The sequence below is a fragment of the Tympanuchus pallidicinctus genome, unplaced genomic scaffold (genome assembly GCF_026119805.1).
Source record: "Tympanuchus pallidicinctus isolate F22 unplaced genomic scaffold, pur_lepc_1.0 scaffold5, whole genome shotgun sequence".
NCBI lineage: Eukaryota > Metazoa > Chordata > Aves > Galliformes > Phasianidae > Tympanuchus > Tympanuchus pallidicinctus.
The window spans coordinates 71,887,827-71,904,546 of record NW_026294769.1 but is presented as its reverse complement, the minus strand read 5'-3'; the positions used below and the strand labels follow the sequence as shown (position 1 = coordinate 71,904,546).

The 16,720-nt window shown below is 37.1% G+C and overlaps 1 protein-coding gene across 6 annotated transcripts in view; it reads left to right on the top strand.

The window, feature by feature from the left end:
* The window catches only part of TRAPPC9 (trafficking protein particle complex subunit 9), a 468,020-nt gene that overhangs the window by 144,445 nt on the left and 306,855 nt on the right, over positions 1 to 16,720 (top strand). For all 6 annotated transcript variants that reach the window (XM_052703585.1, XM_052703584.1, XM_052703586.1 and 3 more), the window contains 2 exons: positions 4,880 to 5,022; positions 15,555 to 15,665. In XM_052703585.1, coding sequence (XP_052559545.1) covers positions 4,880 to 5,022; positions 15,555 to 15,665 — 254 coding nt within the window. The remainder of the gene's footprint in view (positions 1 to 4,879; positions 5,023 to 15,554; positions 15,666 to 16,720) is intronic.

The window sequence follows — 16,720 nt, the reverse complement described above, 5'->3', positions numbered from 1 at the left end:
TTTCTGGGGAACATTAGGAATTCTAACCTGACCATTTAAGTATTCCAGTAGATTCAGACTTGCTTTCATGGTTTACATTCAGAAAAATCAGTAAGAAGTAATTTCTATTTTTTCATGACTCTCTGATTTCTCCAAAAAAAGATGAAGAATTTTTGTTTTTTAGCTTAAAAAAAAAAAAAAAAAAAAAAAAATTCTATCTAGAAAAAAACTGAAAAACATCCAGAAAGAAAGACAGAATTATTTCTTCAGAGCTCCATGACATCACTGTTCAATCATTGCATTGGTTATTTTAATTTGGCCATTCAATTTGTGATAGAATGTAGTTTTTATAGTATATTCCACAGGTAGAAAAATTCTGTGTGTTTGCTAATATATTCCACTAATGATCTTCAGTTTGTGTCCTTGACTTTTCGTGTAGCCTCAGAATTGCACATGATGCTGGCCTTATTTCCTAAAGGCACTGAGAACAACTAAATTATGTTTGGTTTTGGAATAGTACTCAGCTTGAGATAAAGGTTTTGAGGAAAAAACTTAGTGCTCTCCGCACACTGCACTTCTCCCAGCTTTCCTTTCAATGCAGGTATTCAAGTAGAGGGAGATCTGAGTGGTTGAGGGAACAGTGTATATTTCTTCATGGAAATACCATGCAAGGTCAACTGTTATTTCTCCCAATACCTCTGTTAAGCCTGTCTTTTATATCTTCTTTACCCTTTGTCAGCTTATCATGTGAAACAACGGACCAAGGACACATTCTAACGAACAGATACATGGAATGCCAGTTCAAATCAATATTCAACCATCTTTTATTGAAGACAAATATTTGTCTTTTCTTAGATTGTTGCAAATTAAAACTCAAAGTGCTAATTTAAAGTAATTTCACTAACCAAATCAATACACAGACAGAAGTATATACTTCCTGGAGGTGATCTTACTTGAGGGTTCCGGGACTGAATTTTTTCATCAGACCAGGTCTAACCTTGGACACAACTCTTCATGCCTGGAGTCGGGGACATGGAATGCCTCTAATCAAACAGGCCAGGTTTTGCTTGTTTATTTACCACTTATTTATTGCAGGTTTATCTGCTGCTATTGGAAAGATCATCATTAATTGGAGAAACTTGCTTTCTCTTCGCTACTGCCAGTAAATCTAATTATACACAAAAAATTCTTAAGCAGCTGAAATTTTTGTCTTCAGGAATTAATAGTCTGCCTAAGAAAAAATAAGCAATAACTAGCAAAAAGAAAACAAAAGGCATCCAAAAAGCTGAGAGAAGGGGATGGACATGACAAAGAGTGGTGGAGCACTCATGCACGCATGCTCTCCTTCTGGAGCAGGTCCTACTAATGCATGTGTTAATTTGGATGAGAAGCAGCAGACCAGGGGCAGGATGGGAGTTGGGATGAAAACGTGTTTACTGTCAAATATGTATTTTGATTTAAAAAAGAAGCTATATTTGAAGATTACACACCTAGAATAAGTTACTTTTCAAATGTCAAGCCCTAATCCCGTGAGAAATTATGCTCGTTACTAAGAGTTGTTTTCTATAATCAGTTCAGGAACTAAAATGGAAAGAACATTGCATTCTGAGTTTAAATATTTTTAGTCTTCTCATGCTGCCTTTTAAAAGTCTTAATGGGGAGCCTATGATGTTACATTCTGATATTTCTTCACGATTACTGCAGGCAGTATCTGCAGAGTCTCAGGAGCAAACTGTCTGTAGCTAAGTACTGACATTTCATCTTCTATTAAATGCTAAGATCTGCATCATGTCATTTTTTCTATTCCAAGGGAATTTAGAAAATGCAGCGTTTGTGAGCCTTTGTTTGAAAGGATGACTTTATAATATAATTATACATTACAGGACTTGAAGGTATAGTATATAAGTTTGTGGATGACACTACAGTGGGAGGAGCTGTTGACTCATTTCAGAGTAGAGAGGCCACAAAGAAAGGTCTTGACAAACTGGAGTGCTGGGCAGTCACCAACTGCATGAAGTTTCACAAGAGCAAGTATATGAACCTGTACCTGGGATGGGACAAGCATGGCTGTATGTACAAACTAGGATGAGAGGCTGGAGGATGGAGGCTTTCTCCTGTGGAAAGGCATCTGGGGATTCTGCTTGATGGCAAGTTGAATCTTTGTCAGCAGTGTGCCCTGGCAACACTGTCTGCTGTCTGTGTGGGTTCTGCAAGACATCCAGACTAAGCAGAGAAGGGTATTTAAGTCTGGGATTGTAGCATTTGGCTCGTTCTTCTCAGGAGAGGCTGTGGGAGAGAAAGGTAAATTGTTTTAAAATGGAACTATGTAAGCTTATGAAAGCGTAGGATTTTTGTTCTGTCGTGGTGATAGAAAATCGATCTTAGATATTGGGTGTGGAGTCCTTCCCAAGCTGTGTGCGTAGAAAGTTTTGAAGGAGATTTGAATTTCCTTTTTCCCATGTCTTGTTCATATTGTATAAATTGTAAGCAATAAAAACTTTCTCTGATTGCCTTAAGACACTGGAAAAAATGTTTTCCTCAGTCATGCCCTTCCTCTGCACGTACATATACACTCCCAATATATATTCTGTCTGGAGCTGTACCTTTGTGTATATGTATATTCATAGGAACCCTGCTCCATTATCACAGCCGGTGAGAGTGCAGGGTTAGGTGCTCTGAAGTTCTTGCATTTAAAATCTGTTTGCCACCAATTAGGTTTTTATATTTGGAGTGGAAAGAAGACCGTTAAGTCTTTTGCTGTTCTCTCATATGGACGTGAGGCATATTTAGGGTTATCAGCCAGTTTATTTGACAGTGTTTTCTCTTCGGGAGAGACCAAGATTTTGATGATGCCTTTGCTTGTTCTTGTTTATCAATGGTGGTATACTGTAGCCTTTTTTTGAGTGTTTTTGTTTGGTGTTGGATGTTAGGACAGATTTTGCATGGGCAGTGACAGTGCTCCATGACCTTTCAAACATTTACTGATATTTACTTGTAGTTCTTTGGGACTGGGCTTAATTGAGCAGTCTTGCACCATGATTTTATGAAGGACGGAATCATGGAATAACACCTCAGTAGCTTTACAGTGCAAGGAGCTTTGAATATTGCAGCACTTGTATGGAGCTTACATACTTGGAGATTTCACAGAAAATCCAATGAGAATTGAATTGCATTCTTCAGCACATCCCTGTACAACAGATACCTGTACTTGCAGAGTCTAAGTTTTATTAAGTAATCCAGATGGTTAATTAGAATGAAGATTGTTCTGAATGGGTTTGGGCATTTTTACTTTTGTTTTTAATATCAATTAGCTCTCCTGACATAAATTAAACTTGAGTTAATTAACTACAAATTAGGAATTGACATAAACAGAGTAGACAGCTTTGTCTAAAGTAGCCAGTGGATAGTTTTGTTTGTATTTTAGGGTGACTCTTATGAATCTTAATGAAAGCAAATTAAAAAATGGAGTTACTTCCCGTTGCTGAAAAGCAATCTGGAAATGTACACTATGTTTAAGTGTGCACTTGCCACTAAACTGTGGGTTTTGTATCTTTGGCATTCTTTAAGTACTGGATTGCGGTTATTTTAAGGAATGGATTTTCAGTGTTTTTGTTCTTTCAGCAACATTTAGAGACAAAATGGCATACTTTTTTCCAAGTCATTAAATTCCTAAAATGTTCCTTAGAGCTTATGAAAAAACAATATGTATTTTTTTGAGAATAAGGTGTTGCCTTGGAGATTGTGGATTTTCTTTCCTTTTTTCTTTTTCTTTTTCTTTTTCTTTTTCTTTTTCTTTTTCTTTCTTTCTTTCTTTTTTTTTTGTACATTTATTTTTTGAGGGAAAGTGTTTTAATTCTTTATAGAATAAACTAAAAGCTACTGAGTGAGTAAAAAGACAGCATTTCTAAATGCTTTTTAGAAACTGTTGTAATTGTAGGCATAGACTTCAGCTTAACCTGTTAATTAATGTCCATGCCAGAGTAGTGTCTGTATCATTGCTCTGAGATTGGCAATAGCAGATGCCTGCGGATTATAATAAGAGCAAGGAAAGAATCCAATGAGACTTCCCAAATTTTTGCCATGCTTCATGCAAATTATACTTCAGGAGTGTAATAGAAGAAGAGGTGGCATATAGTCGCTCTGGGTGAACCAAAGGTTTGTTCTGAGCTTGAGCTTTGAAGATGACAAGGAGACTTATGCTGAGAAGCTTCACACAGGCTGTTTATTAAGTGAAAAGACAAAGTCCGAAAGTTCCAACAAAGAAATAAAGTCTCAGAACTAATGGGAGTAAGGAGTCTGTAAGGCTAATGATAATGATCATTATTTTTAATATTTGCTAACCAGTCACGTTCTGTGAAGTGAATATCAAGATAAAGCAAAGTTAATATACTGTATTTGGTCCATATTGTTGTTGTCTGCTAGTTAAAGGAGATGAGTATACCCTTACAATATGGACACCAGATATTTCTACTTTTCTGTTGTTGTTCAGTGTCAGTCTGAAGTCAAAAATTCTTTCTCATTTAATTACAAAGGGAATGTAGTGATGAATACTTTTAAGAGTGGAAGAGCTTATCATTTAAACATCTATAAACTCTTCTAAGCAAAAATAAGCTCTTCGTTTTCTCTGTGTTAAATGTCGAATGAGGAATTATGTCCATCTGACTTTGTTCTCTACTAAGTTTTTTTTAAAGGTTTAAGGAAGAAAAGCAACTTAGGGATGCAGTCATTTGATTCCCTTTTTTTCCTAAAGGTAACAGAATAGGTGTGTTAGGAAGGCAAATTCGAGTTCTTGATGGCATAAAAACGTTGCTATCATTTCTGTGATTTTAATTGTACTGTTGAAATGCACAGTAATGACATATAATAATTACTACTAAGTAATTTACTTCTATTTCTCCAGACACTGGAAGCCATCCTGAATTTTAAATACTCTGGTGGACCAGGACACATTGAAGGATATTACCGGAACCTTTCACTGGGTCTTCATGTAGAAGTAGAGCCTTCTGTTTTCTTTACACGTGTCAGCACCCTTCCAGCAACCAGGTGAACCTTATTTTGATACCTTTACTTGTGACTCATTGTTAATATTGACTGTAAACTAAAAAGCATTCTCAGAGCTTTCAGTATTCACCAGCAAAGAATTTTATGAACTAGTTTTCAAAGTACTTCCACTTTAGGAATTTAACCTTATTTAATTGCAGACTAGGATTAAAGCAATCCATGTTCACTAGAAAATTTCTGAGTTTCAAATGTTATTTCAGTAAGGTTTATTATTAGTTTATTCTAATCATAGAATCATAGAATGGCCTGGGTTGAAAAGGACCACAGTGATCATTGAGTTTAAACTCCCCTGCTATGTGCAGGGTCAGCAACCACCAGACCGGGCTGCCCAGAGCCACATCCAGCTTGGCCTTGAATGCCTCCAGGGATGGGGCATCCACAGCCTCCTTCCACATCCCCAGGCAGGCAACAGCAGGCAACCTGTTCCAGTGTGTCACCACTGAGTGAAAAACTTCCTCCTAATATCTAACCTAGACCTCCCCTGTCTCAGTTTAAAACCATTCCCCCTTGTCCTGTCCACCCTCATGAACAGCCGTTCCCCTGAGTATGTCCTGCTTATTATAATACTTCTTTCTGTATCTCTTCACTGTTGTGATATATTCTTCATTACATTGTTTTGTGTTTACCTAGCATAGTCTTACCAAAAATGTATGCGTTGATGATTGTCTTTGAATATAAGGAATAAATTGTAAACATTCTCTCCTTCAGTGCTGTCATTAGTGACAGAATGGTTTCCCGTGTGCCAGTGAGTTTTAAAAATCAGAGCAGCACCTGATGGCTGTCAAATGCCATAATTATTAAAATTTGACTTATCAACAGCTGAGTGCAATCAGTTGTAATAAGTAGTTATTTGCTGTAAATTGTCTTTATTTGCTACTAAATGTACATTTCACATTCTGTATATTTTTACTAATTACTGCATTTTATTCTGCTTAAGGAAAGCAGTTTTTACAAGAATGTATTCTGTAATGTAATGATTTTACTGATTCTTAATCAATTAATTACATGTTCACGTGTAAATTCACCAATACCAGTCATTAAATACTCTAACATGTTTAAATCTTTGGGATACATTAAATTTCTGGAAGTTCCAGAGGTGGCCGTTGAATATCTCTCACCAAAAAGTGAGTAACCATGCTTGGCTTTGTTGGAAAGAGAGACTGAAGGTGGCTTTGCTTTCAGTGCATAATTACTTCTGAGGTACAAATACAAAGAAGTAGGAAATGTTTTTTATACAGTTGTTACAAAGTGGATAGAAATGGAATGAAGCAATGGGCAGTGGTCATGGCAGCCCATGGCAGTGGTCATGGCCCTAAGCTGCTGGAGTTCAAGGAGTGTTTGGGCAGTGCTCAGAGATGTGTCTTGGATTTGGGGTGGTCCTGTTTGTAGCCAGGAGTTGGCCTACATGATCCCTGTTCAGCCTTTACAACCTAGGATATTATGTAGTTCTGCTTATTTTGGAAATCCTCTTCTATTCCTCCAAAGTAGCAGGATTATTGGAAAGTGTGCCAGCATGCGTTGTAGGAGCAAGCTTTTCTTTTAAGTTTGAAATTATTTTAGTGCATTTGTATAACACTGCTCAGAGAGTTGAAAGTGAACTTAATTGATCAAGAGATTCATATTGTTCCTAAGACTTTTTTCAGCAACAAATGTAATAAAGAAAACCTAGAAGTAGAGTGGAAAGGCCTACTAGTCTATGTGATGTTGGTACCATACTTCATTTTTCAAAGGGAAGAAATGAGTCACCACTATGGTACTATTGCAGAAATGTCCAAGGATGGATGAACCCCACCACAGCTCGCAAAGCACAAAATGTTTCTTTTGATCCTGTGAACAAAAGCAATGAAACCTTAAGAAAAGTAACTGAGCTGAGTTTTCTGCAGCTCATATTATATGCATTTGCTTCATTCTTCGCCTGTTCCTCACACAGATCGGTGTTTAGGTCAGTGGAAAGTGGCTTGCTGATTGGAGGGGAGGTTAAATATATTACTGATTTTATTTTGAAATCCTAAGTGTTAAACTGTTCTGGGGACAAACGTTAAAATTGCTTTCAGAACTGTTGTGTTGCAGGACTTGTCCAATGGCTGTGCAAATGTGTTATGTTACATGGGTGTACATTGCTCAGTCATGAAGCATTTTAAGTGCTTATTACCTGGCTCTCCTTGTTCCAGAGTTCTAGTTTTAGTGAGTAGTAACACTTTTCGTTTACTCTTGTGCTTCCCAATGGTAATCCCTCATCAAAAGTCATGCATAATTCAGTGTTGTTTTAATAAAAGTAAAAGTAACATCATCTTCCAAACTACTGAGGATAAATATTTGTCATTAAATGAAGCAGCGTTTGTGTCTTGATTGTTGATCATCTCTGCCAATATCTGAGGCCCAGTGCAAATCAAATTTTGTACTTTTGCTTGCTCTTTTAAAAACTTGACTCAGGTTTCCCATCGAGTTTGCAGCTGAGATTTCATTGCTTAAATTCTATTCTAGGCACTGGGCTTCTTTTTGTTTAGTCATTATGTGAGGCTGTGTTTTGTAACTTCTCAGCTGTCATTTCAGAATGAAAGCTAACATTGTTTTCATTTTCTGGGTGCTTTTTTTTATTAAAAAAAAAAACAAAACATTTTACCTCAATAAAAGTAAGAAACAGTAGCTTAATAGCTGCTGGGCTTAAAATCAGAGTGAAATATAAAACTCTAAACATTGATTCTTCCCTTAGGTCCTTACTGGAAAATAAAACAAAAACAAACAAAACCTGGGAAATTGTTAATGAAATCACTTTCCCCCCCCCCCAGTGTAACATAAAGATTATGGTTTATGTAAAAACCTTCCGGACATAGATGGTATTTCTTCTATTTGATCAGCATACATGAGAGATAACAATGAAATTGCTGGATTTTTTTGTTTTTGTTTTTGTTTTTTCTCCTTCTGTGAGAGTGTGGGTTGATTTTGCTTTGTTTTTGTTTGTCTACATATCTAGCCATAATTATGCACTCATGCACAGGCTTGTGATTTATGGATAGAAGTTTGATTAGCTGCGATTTCACTGTGTTAAGATGCATTCCATCCTGACAAGAGATCCTTTTAACCTTTTATCTGTGTTGGTCAGTAGGGGCACCTTGGCTTGATGCAGCCCTTGCTGTGCTACAGTGTGCGATCTGTTGCCTAATTTTGATTCAGATACCAGCCCTCCTGTCAGAAGAGGTGATGTTCTGTCAGTTAGCAGCCGTACTCTGCTCCAAGGAGTTTCACTGGGTATCATCGTAAGCTCACTGAGCTACCAAGAGTACTGATGGAAGAGACTCATGCTTGGAAGTTGTTTGCCTCTGGTCGTGTCGCTGTAATCCTTGATTTGCTTATTTGTCTTTGAAAGGAAATCATCCTGTGATTACTAATCAAAATTGTAATAAGATAGGCTCTGCGTGCAATGTAGGGTACTTTTTTTCTTTTCATCCCTTGCCATTATGCCATCTACACAAAAGTAAATGAGAACCATCTCCAAAGGCTAGAAAGTGTGGATTTGTAGATCAAGTCCATCCATAGTGAAACCAGGATACTGCATTTCTTTTTGGGTAAGGCTTGGTCCTTCCCTTCCATTCTACAAATTCAAGATGATGAGCAAAGTAAATTTTTTAATTTTCTTAAGGCAGCCAAGTTTTCTTCTGATCTTAATGCTGCCTTACAGCTTCAGCTACACGTCTTTCTTGGCAAGAGTAGAGGCTGAGACTGTCCTTGTAGTTGAGTCAGACTGAAAAAGAAAAAAGGCGACGCTGCAGGTCTGGCACTGTGAAGTTCAAGAAGTGCCATTTCATGTAACTGTAGGTTCATTTCCCTTTGTAGCATTAATGTATTTCATTTAATGCAGTGATGTAGTACTGCTAACAAGGCATCAATCTGTAATAATGCCTGCAGTGTACTTCTAGTCTAAGACATATCTGTGTTTGGATCATCAGTATACAGTTTTTCCAACTTGGGCTTCACTTACTACAGAGAAAGAACGATCTTGTTTGTGTGGAGAGTTCTCAGGAGATCCTCTGTTGGATGGGCAGAAGTTTGGACCTTAACAAAACCAGATATGATTTTCAAAATTTCATTTCTTGTTTCCATGATTGCCCACGTTTTTGGTACAATACATTGCAGTTTGCACCCTGCAGGAGCCAGGTTTGGGTTAGAGATTCTGCTTATCACTCACCAATGACAGAAGAGTAAATAGCATGTTTCTTCCCATGTTCTAACAAATGTTTTGGTTACACAGTAGAAAAGCTATTCAGTATTTTTTGAAACAATTCTTGCACTTTTGGAACTGAATTTTTAAGTAAGTGTTCTTACTTAATACATTAATACATTTAGAATGAGAGTCAACTACCTGCTGATGGGCTGCAATTTCTGACCTTACGATTTTCAACATTTCGCTCCTCAAATGCTGTAGATTTTTAAAGGGAAGGCCAGCATCTTTCAGTTGGCCACCTGAAGATCAGTCATTGTAGTTTGTTGTGAAGAAGGCCACGCTACAGCCTGTTTAGAATGACTTGATATCTCGACAGTGTTCAATTCACTCTTATATTAAAAACCAAAACAGCTGAAAAAGAAACCATGCTAATTCAATTGGTTAGACTGATTAACCATTTATAAAAACTGTCAAGGAGTGGGTTTAGTAAATTTTTCTTTTGTATTCTCGAGACTGGATGTCTTTCTAGACTACATTCTTTATTTAAATTCACACAATTGAGCTGATGATATATTTTAATGAGTAAGAACACATGACACATAGATGTTTAGGTCCAGTGGTTAGATCATCTTGCTAACCCTAAACTGTGCTAATTATACATGTTGCAGTGAGTTCATGGAAGTGCAGCAGATAGAGGCTTACAGATTGGGAGCACTGATTTTTGAGATCAAAATGTTAAATATGTAAAGTTTGGCAAATGAAGGTATGAGAACATAAATCTACAAGTATTTATAGATGTGCTGGGAATATTTAGCATAAATGAGAAGGTTTACAACTAGGAAAAGTTGGATGAGGACAATTAATAGAATCATAGAATTGCTCAGGTTGGAAAAGACCTTAAAGATCATCGAGTCCAACCACAACCTAACCATCCTACCTTAACTAACATCCCTCTGCTAAACCAGGTCCCTGAGCACCACATCCAAGTGGTTTTTAAACACATCCAGGGATGGTGACTCAACCACCTCCCTGGGGAGCCAAAATCCCTTTTAATAGTAAGATATGTGAATTTCTGAGTTAATAATCTAAGGTGGAAAGAATTATTTATAGGAAATTCAGTAAAAATTAAATGGAACTAAGGAAACTATTCAAAACAAAATAGCAACAGCAAAGATGCTTAGGATCTAGAATTTATATTCTAAATCATTGTTTTGCTGTGTTATATGAAGAGACTGTGCTTGTTGGTGGATCTGAGGGAGCTGGGTTGAATTCCAGCCTGCGTTTGCCTGTTGTCATTCCCAAAAGCTTCTCTTCTCTTTCTGACATTGTTTTGATCAGGGATATTGGGTATGACCATTTAAAAAGAAGGCATGAAAGAAACAAAAATTCTGGGTGTGAAAACACTCTTTCATTTCAGTTGATGGCAAACTAAGCTGAGTCAGGATGCTGATAACTTGCCAAAACCCCTCTGAGTGTTTCTTGTTTGAACTGACTTTAGAACAAAGCTAGAAACAGAATGGCAATAAGATTATTCACTGCAGTGAGCTGTCATTAGAGCATGATAGCTGCATCTGGTTTGTAATATTGTGTTAAATGTTACTGAAGTATATCCTCTGATGTCATTTCAGAGTAGGTCGGAATAGTAATTGCAATACCCCTGAAAGAAATTTCTAGATCACAGTGTAATTGCCTCTTGTCTGAGTTCCCATGGCCCCACTTTTGTGACTATTTCTGTAATCCTAACATTGTAAGGCTTTTAATACATGGTTTGATTCATCATGTCATCAGCTTCTCTTTGTCTTACGTCCCGGGTTCTATAAAGGAAGATAATATAAATTAATTTATGCAATAAATCTTCAAGACACAGTAGAATTAAAAATAAATAAATCTTATCTTTTAGAGTTTGAAGTAAGTACTGACTTAATTGTGCACGTTATTCTGAGACCTTTCGAGTATAATTCATCCAACTGAGAACATCTTTCTAATTCTAGCTTTTGCCTGCACTGCCTCCTGACATACAGCCTTCCATGGTACTTGTAAAATAAAACCTTGCACGTGAAATGCACAGTAGATTCTTCTAAAGGAAACATGGGAGACAAACAAGGAAGATAATTGAAAGGGAAATTGTTTGCAGAATGTGATTTTTAGCATTTTTCCACTTAGGCTTTGAAAATGCTTGGTTTCAGAAAAGATATCTATTTCCAATTTCTGATGTGTTTTGCTGGATGGTTTTAAGTACAGTTTCCCAGGAAAATGAAGTTTATATGATCACTCTAGGTAAAATTTGGCTAATTTCTCCCGGTGGCTTACCCTATACAGCCCTTCCTAATCCACTAAATATTTAGTGTAAAATATTACCTGGTGGTACATAGTTTGTTAAAAGGTGAAGAAATTGGGGTAATTCAGTAAAATAAGATGATACTGAGCAAACGTTGGATAGTCCTTCCCAGTTCCTAGAAACACAGGCTTATGACTGCTTTTCTTCAGCCAAAAATTTTGGTAGACTGCTATGGTCTGTAGTAAAATCATCTTCGGATCTATTTATTAGAATGAGTGTTCAATCTTTTTTTAAATAAGCTTACACACTTCTCAAAGAAAACTCATTTACCTCATGTGGAGGCAATGGCTGATGGTCTCCGATTTTTCTCAATTGCCTTGAAATCCTTAAAACAATATGACATTTGAAATTTTTCTGGTACAGAGCTTAGTTTAAACAACAGATTACTGGATTAAACTGTGTGCTGTGTTCCGCAAATTCATGCTGGAGTTCCTTTATTACCCTTGTGTGAATATGATTTACTTCTAAAATATCATTGACTGACACTGAAGTAGGTCATTTCCTTCCTGTCTTTCAAAGAAAGGTCTTCTGTAAGTTTATCTGTAGTGAAAATTGATATGAAGAGGGAATTAGGCTTTCTTACTAATTCTTTATTTTCCTGGAACTTTCATTTTTGACCTGCTTGTAGCTCAGTTTCATCAGTTCTACACAGTCCTCCTGCTTGTGACATGGCAGAAAATAAAGAGAAAAAAGAAAGTTTTTTTTCTACTTTCCAGATCTGAAGTAAATTGCTCTTTAACAACTTGCAGGCTTTCTTTTCTTCTCCTTTTATTGTAGTATTACATATAATTTACCAGAGTTTATATTTTGTCTTATTTCCAGTATTCAAACCTTGTTTCAGTCCGTATATTTTTGTAACCTGAAATTGTTTGTTTTTTATTGCTCTAATAGTTGGTTTGATGCTGATACGTAATTACCCTGAATTGTGGTGTAGTATTTTCCTACTGCCTTCATGTTGCCTGCAATCATTTTATATCTGTATCTTACTATTTTTCAAGTACTGTAATGGTTCTCTAGCTCTTTTATTTTTTACTGAAGATTTCCTTATTTTGCTCAAAAGTGACAAGGAAAAAATATTTTCCCCGTAGGCCTATTTTTTTTGTGGTGCTTGTAAAGGGTGAGCAAAGTGTCGTCACAGATAATTTTCACTGCATAATCCAAGAGTTTTATTCAGGAATTGTTAGAATTAATGACGGTGTTCAGTTGTGAAGGTCCGCTGGTTGTAAAGATCCCTTATATTTATAACATCAGTTGTTTTATTTACAAAACTTTGATTCTGCCGCCAAAAACTATTGTACAAAACTTGTATGAATGTTATTTCAAACGACTGTTTGTTTCTTTCTGTGGGATAAGTAAAAAATTGCTTCCATGTCGAATTTTATAAGCAAAGAAATCTCTCTTGCAAATCATGTGTTAGCATCTGCTGGAGAGACAGAAGCTTTCTGTGGCTTTGCAGGGCTCGTCCCACTGCCAGCAGTGAGATGGAAGCCTGGCTTGCTTTCTCATTCCTTGCTGATACCAGGTTAGCTACTGCCTCTCGCAGTCGTTCCTTTTATGTGAGCTGTATAGGCAGGGAGTTTCTGCTAGAATCTGTGACTCCTTATTTGTTCAAAATTCATGAGTTTTGACATGTTTGCTTCAGGCACTCAGGTACCTTTGTGCATTATCTATATTCAGTATTCACTGGAATTTTACCCGAAAAGAGCAAAAACCCTGAAAAATACCAAAAAGCACCTCTACTTTCCCCCCGTTTCCTTTCTGCTTTTCCTTAGAGGCATGGTGCTGTCCCCAGGCAGTGCTCACTTGTAGCTCAGTGCCTGGTTGCATGTGGTGTTGCTGTCACTTGGGGCTGAATCCCATACTTGTAAGAATGTCCCATCTCAGGGTTCTGCATGGCATCAGTGCGGTTCCTCCTGTACGCACCCTGGATATACTCTCTCTTGATACTCAGCAAAGAATGGCATTACACGCCAGCGGAGCTTTTTCATAAGTGGAAGAGCAGCTCTTATACTCTTGCATTGTCAGAGCTTAATTCTCTCTGGAATAACTGGAGTTGAATTGAAATTCTTACGCAGTAGGAGAAGTGTACTTGGTTACCTGAGGCTCTCAACTGTATCTTACAGAGTTTGAATGTGTGTTACTTGAAAGACTGCTCTGACAACCCTTATCTTACCTGTTTGTTTCTCTTTCTTCCCTTCTGGGGAACTTCTGATTTCATGTGAGCTCCCTCTCAAGTTTCTCAGAGTAGCTGTGGATGCCCCCTCCCTGGAGGCGTTCAAGGCCAGGTTGCATGGTGCCCTGGGCAGCCTGACCTGCTGGCTGACAACCCTGCCCATGGCATGGAGTTGGAGCTAGGTGATCATTGGTCCCTTCCAACCTGAGCCATTCTGTGTTTCTCTGGTTCTATGATAAGTTAAAGCTGCTAATGAGTTTTATTTCTGACATCCAACACAAGTTGCTTTTCCCTCCTTAGTGTCTGTGCCAGCAATTACATGGGTTGTAATGATCTGTAATCTCTGTACAATAGCTACACTACTTTATTCTGTAATTCCCAATGACAAGTCATCTAATGTTGTTATAAATACATTTAAACGTTGAAGTCATTTATAGTTAAAGATAAATTATAGTGATGCTTATGGCTGGGATATTTTCCTTGATTAAGTAGCTTCTGAGGAAGTTTTGAATTTCAGACTGGACTGATAAAGCATTATCATATCTATCTGATTGCATTTGGCATTTTCTATCCGATTCTTTCTGATTTTTTGCTTCATTAGTATTACATTACAATCTTCATTCAATGTTCCTGTTTATACATTATTTCACAAAGAAGAGAAGTTTAGAAATAAGACTAAAAATCTACAGTAAAGTTTCTTTTCTATAGCTCTGTCAATATTATTTCCAAATATAACCGAAAACACTGTATATTTTCAATGAATGCATCTAGGGAAGTTTGGATTTGAAAGACAGTAGCTGGTTAATATAAGACCTTCTGTTAGTCCTGTCTCTGTGATCCTTTCCATAAGAAGGGACAAAGTTGTCTCTCCTGGAGTAGTTGGCATAATGCAGAAAGCCAACATTCTCCAGCCTGTGAGCAGAGTGAGGCCAGAGGAGGCCGTGAAGGTGATCTGAGGGTTGGAGCACCTTCCCTACAAGAACAGGATGAGAAAATTGCGGCTCTTCAGCCTGAAGAAGAGAAGACTCCAGGGAGAACCTATAGTGGCCTACCAGTACCTGTAGGGGGGCAATAGGAAAGCTGGGGAGGAACTTTTTATAAGGGCAGGTAGTGACACAACAAGGGAAAATGCATTTAAACTGGAGGAAGATTTAGACTAGATAGCAGGAAGAAATTCCTTAGTGTGAAGGTGGTGAGACACTGGAACAGGTTACCCAGAGAGGTTTTAAATGTTCCCTCCCTGGAAGCATTGAAGGCCAGGCTGGATGGAGCTTTGAGCAACCTGGTCTAGGGGGAGGTGTCCCTGCCTATAGCAGGGGGTTGGAAGTAGGTGATCTTTAAAGGTCCCTTCCAACCCAAACCATTTCATGATTCTATTATGCATGGAACTGCTCCCTTACAAACTGAGCAAGGATTTAAAGTTTTGCTGCTTAAAAAGATAAATGTCAAGGTAGTATGAAGTAAGAAAACCTGTCTTGTGTGAATGCTGAAAGAACTGAATAAAACATGTGGCTTTTTCCCACAGAATTGAATCTTAAAACAACAGAGTAAGAATATATGCAGATGATCAAATGCTATAGGACTTAATATTACTGGGGTCATAGTTGTCATGGAACTCTAATTGAATATTTGCTTCAGTTAGGCTTTAGTTTTTTAAAAAAGGTGTTTGTACTAAAAAAGTAAGATATTGATATAAATATAAGGCATCTAGTATCTCTTGAATGTACGTGTTTTTCTATGCAAGCATAAATATTTATGTGTAAATGTTTTTTCAGATGTATGTATGATTGTTCTGGTGTTTTACTGACACTGTGATATCCTTTTTTCCCCTGCCCGAACAGCACCCGGCAATGTCATCTACTTCTTGATGTCTTCAATTCCACAGAGCACGAGTTGACCATCAGTGCTAGGAACAACGAAGATTTAATTCTGCACGCTGGAGAATGTCAGCGGTAAGTCCTTTCCTATTTTGAGGGCCCTGCTTTAAAGCATATTATTTATTTCTACCCTGCTGTTGATATTTGGGGCCTTTTTTTTAAGGCGTTTCATTGAGTCCTAGTACTTTCTCAGGTTAATTTCTTTGGCTTTGAATCTAGTAAAGGATAATATATGAAAGGTAGGTTGTGAAGTAGATTTGTGGATGTAACACTGACCCAACTAGTTCAATTGTGTTCTTAGTTAATGTTTTAATATGATTTTTATGTGGTCTGAACATAGTTCTTCCACTGTTAAAATCAGAACCCAATAGATCTTATCCTTTCCCAGTTTGAAATGCTCTTTTCTCCATGTAGTTCCCCAGACTCTTTGTTTTTATAGAAATAGAAATGGAATAAAGAAAAATAAAATTGCTGAATAAGCAGTGACATTTTCTGTAATGAAAATATTCTAGAATTAAGTAGACTCTTCTATGTGTTGTTTCTTCCAACCCTACTGGGATGATGTAAATGCTATTTTGTACCTAACTACATCCCAAAACACCATGTTGTGTCTGAATGGAATTTCTACAACTGACTCTACTCTAGGTATCTTGTTTGGTTTTTCTCCTTCAGATGATCATTTTGCCTAGATAACATCATTTTCATCTTGAAAATATGAACCACGAGAAAAGATATGTTTCAGTTTGGTCATAGACATCACAGTTCTGTTCTTTGGGAGAGTTCTCTTAAGTCGTACAATTGATAAGCATTTAAAAGGAAATACTTCAAAGTATTTAAATTTCAGCCTGAATATTATTTTGAAGTAGAAATACATCAATTGCAAGACAAGCAATTGTGAAAAACAAGTACAAAGTATCTAGGAATCTCAGTAATATCATGACAAAAGGTGTCTCAAGGTTAAATTCTGTCAACTGTTCTTTCTGAAGAAGTGAACAAAAATAGTGGTAACAAGCAGTGCTTCTTCCTTTTCTAATTTTTTTCAGAAAGAATTCATTCTTTTCAGAAAATCAAACTAAATACTTACCAAAATGTGCATATTCATATCTGTGTTCTCTGTATATTTGTGTACG